The 3,442-nt window shown below is 41.7% G+C and overlaps 1 protein-coding gene across 1 annotated transcript; it reads right to left on the minus strand.

The window, feature by feature from the left end:
* Positions 1-2,169: 2,169 nt before the first annotated feature.
* Positions 2,170-3,090, minus strand: OR10J5 (olfactory receptor family 10 subfamily J member 5). Its single transcript, XM_078355180.1, has one exon. The coding sequence runs from the start codon at positions 3,088-3,090 to the stop codon at positions 2,293-2,295; it is 798 nt and encodes a 265-aa protein (XP_078211306.1). The 3' UTR covers positions 2,170-2,292.
* Between the last annotated feature and the right edge of the window lie 352 nt (positions 3,091-3,442).

Raw genomic sequence — 3,442 nt, forward strand, 5'->3', positions numbered from 1 at the left:
AAGTATGTAAAACAGCTAACACTAGTGGGTATTTACTCATGCATGAAGTGTTGGAGGAGCAGGAACGGTTTGGAAACACTTAGGGAATACAGGAAGGGATGGAAGAAGACAGGAAAACTTTCAATAAAGACCATGCTTGCCCTCTGATATACCCCATAACCTCCAAGCTGATATTCCTCAACCACCAAGCTGAGAATCACCCATACCTTCCATTTTCTTTAACTAGTATAAGAATAGCAATGCCCATATAGGCAAAACTGGACCAGGCCAAAGAACCCTTCTTCAAGAAGATGTAAGGATATTGTGGAAGTAAATGATCTACAAAGAAAGAAAATTGGATCTGGTGTCATATTTCTGCTCGGATTTGAGGGAAGAAATACTTATGCCAGAGTAAATTCTTTCTTTTTTTTTTTTTTTGAGACGGAGTTTTACTCTTGTTACCCAGGCTGGAGTGCAATGGCACGATCTCGGCTCACCACAACCTCGCCTCCTGGTTCAGGCAATTCTCCTGCCTCAGCCTCCTGAGTAGCTGGGATTACAGGCACGCGCCACGATGCCCAGCTAATTTTTTGTATTTTTAGTAGAGACAGGGTTTCACCATGTTGACCAGGATGGTCTCGATCTTTTGACCAAGTGATCTACCCGCCTCAGCCTCCCAAAGTGCTGGGATTACAGGCTTGAGCCACCGCAGAGTAAATTCTTTAAGAATACATTGAAAAAGTCACATTAACACTTACATTAAAAATGTAGTGGATAATTTCAGAAAAGTTTAAAAACCCTCTGACACCCATCAAGGCATCCCCTAAAAACTATGAACCCCAGGTTTAGACACCTTTTGAGAAGGATATCTGGCTGGCCAGTAGGGAGACCTGCTATCAGCTAAGATATTATCCAAGTGGGACCACCAAATCAAGGGGACACTGTGCAGAGACCCTTCACCTCCAGTTTGTGACCTCCTCACAAAGGGATCTGTAGAAGAAAGAGAAGATCACAGGTCACCTAGAAGATACTTACCCCTATTTCTGTGGTGAGGAACAGAAAAATAAAACTGGGAAGTAAGAGATGGGAACTGACTTGAGGATGGAAAAACAATAGATGTCCTGAGTGTGTGAAAGCAGATGTTTCCACACCTGTGTCTCTTAGGAAGTATCTTCCAGCTCTGTCTCAGAGTAAAGATAAACTCCGGTGGGAAGAGTCATAAGACAAAATATTCCCACAATGTTTCCCATTGACAATATACAATAATGTAGCATAGTTATGCTAATTTTACAAATACATGTCTGGAGAAGCATGAAGTTTGCACAGTTTGCCGAGAGAATGGAAGTCAACGGCATTTACCTTGGACTCTAGAATTAGTACAACCAATATCTAAGACAACAACTTCAATGTCATCGAAGCTACTACATATAAATTAAAAATCTAAAAAGCTACCCATAGGTTGAAAATAGACGAGTCTGTATGAAAAGTGCATCTGGATAAAAATGTAGTTTTAGAGAAAAGCCACCGGTATGTCTTCTTTATCCTTATCCCCAGGGAACAGCAGAGATTTCCGCCTTGATTGCACAGATGGAAAAGAATACACTTAGAAATGAACTCTATTTGAGAAGCAAATATAGCTGGATAATAAAAGAAGAGACTTCTTTTTTCAAAACTGTTCATTTTTCAATCAGTAAGAATTAAGATATCATCATAAAATGACTATCACCTGGAATATTATTTGACTCTTGAGAATGAAAGCTTCCTTTTTTATATAAGCAGAGAGAAATAAAAGTTGGTGTCTCTGAAGCTTATTTTTCTAAAATCCCTGCCACCTATGTTCCCAAGGCCTGGTTCTCCACATCCCTTAACCAGACTAGGTCAAAGATTGGACTGTCAGAGAGTTCAAGTAAAATGCAAGCCAAAAACTTTCAAAACTGAAATCTTCAACCACAGAAACAAGTAGTCTTAATCCAGCTTGGAGTGATTCTTGTGTCTGGTAACAAAATTCACCAGAGCAGAAATCCTGCTTTCTGCCATCCCTAGAACATAAAAAAGAAAAGCATTTCTAATTCTCTGACAGTATTCTCAACAAATATTATATTTGATGAATGTGTGTATTGTGGCATGTTTGTGAGTAGACACACTCACCGGGCTAACAGTCTCTTGATAAAATAATCCAGTCTGTTAAGAAATATTTCTGCCCACAACTCTGCGTAGGGCATCCTTGACCTCCTTGTTTCTCAGACTGTAAACAACAGGGTTTAGAAGGGGAGTGATGAAAGGTGTACGTCATGGAAAGAAAAAGGTCTTTTTCTAAGAACTTTCTGTCTTGGGCTTGAGGTAGGCAATGGAGGCACAGCCATAGCGGACGATGACCACAGTGAGGTGGGAGGCACAGGTGGCAAAGATCTTCCGGCCCTCGGCTGAGGCAATTTTAAGGATGGAAGAGATGATGAGGACATAGGAGATAAATATTAGGCCTATGGGCATGAAAATCACAAATGAACTTACACCGTAATTGATTATCTCATTGATAGTGGTATCAGTGCAAGAAAGATTCATGACTGGGTAAATATCACAAAAGAAGTGGTCCACCACTGTACCACAGAAGGGCAAATTGAACATCGCTGTCACATGGAGAACTGCCACAGCCAGACCAGTGCCAAAGGACCCACACGCCAGCTGGGCACACAGTCCCTTGCTCATGATGACAGTGTACCTCAGGGGCCTGCAGATGGCTACATGGCAGTCATAACCCATTGCAGTAAGCAGGAAGCAATTATTAGTGGCCAAGACAACAAAAAAGAACATTTGGGTTGCACAGCCTGCCAAGGAGATAGGCTGGTTATGAAAAATGAGGCTGGAAAGCATTCGTGGCACGATGACCAGTGCGTACACGCTCTCTGAACTGGCCAGCATGCTTAGGAAGAAATACATAGGAGTGTGGAGATGATGGTCAATGCGGATGACAGTCACAGTGATGATGTTACCAGCCAGAGTTAAAATGTAGACAGTTAGGAAAACCACAAAGAGGGTTATCTGATGCTTTCCAAAGCTAGAGAATCCCAAGAAGATGAATTCTGTCACTTCTGTGAAGTTCTTTCTCTGCATTCTACTATATCAGTGTCTGAAAGTAATAAATGGAGTCAACCAGGAGTAAATTCTCAGCAGCAATTGGACTTTAAAACAAAGAACGCTAATAACTGTACTGAGATTGGATCGAATTCCCTTCTTTTTAATCAGAATGCTCATGCAGGGTCCTCACACAGGAAGAGAGAAGCCTACTTGTGCTTCTTTGGGGCTTTATACGTATGAACATTGTCACTGAGGAGCCAACGACTTCCTGTGCATGGGGAGGACTTTTGCCTATATGCTCACCTCACAGACATTAGAGTGATGTTAGGAAGGGAAAAGGACAGCAAGGAGAAAGCCATGCTCTATATTTCAACCGACAGCAAAGCAA

Source organism: Callithrix jacchus, chromosome 18 (genome assembly GCF_049354715.1).
Source record: "Callithrix jacchus isolate 240 chromosome 18, calJac240_pri, whole genome shotgun sequence".
Classification (NCBI taxonomy): domain Eukaryota; kingdom Metazoa; phylum Chordata; class Mammalia; order Primates; family Cebidae; genus Callithrix; species Callithrix jacchus.

Bases quoted from the DNA above. Each gene is read 5' to 3' on its own strand.
- OR10J5 (XM_078355180.1), bottom strand. From the start codon at position 3,090: ATGCAGAGAAAGAACTTCACAGAAGTGACAGAATTCATCTTCTTGGGA.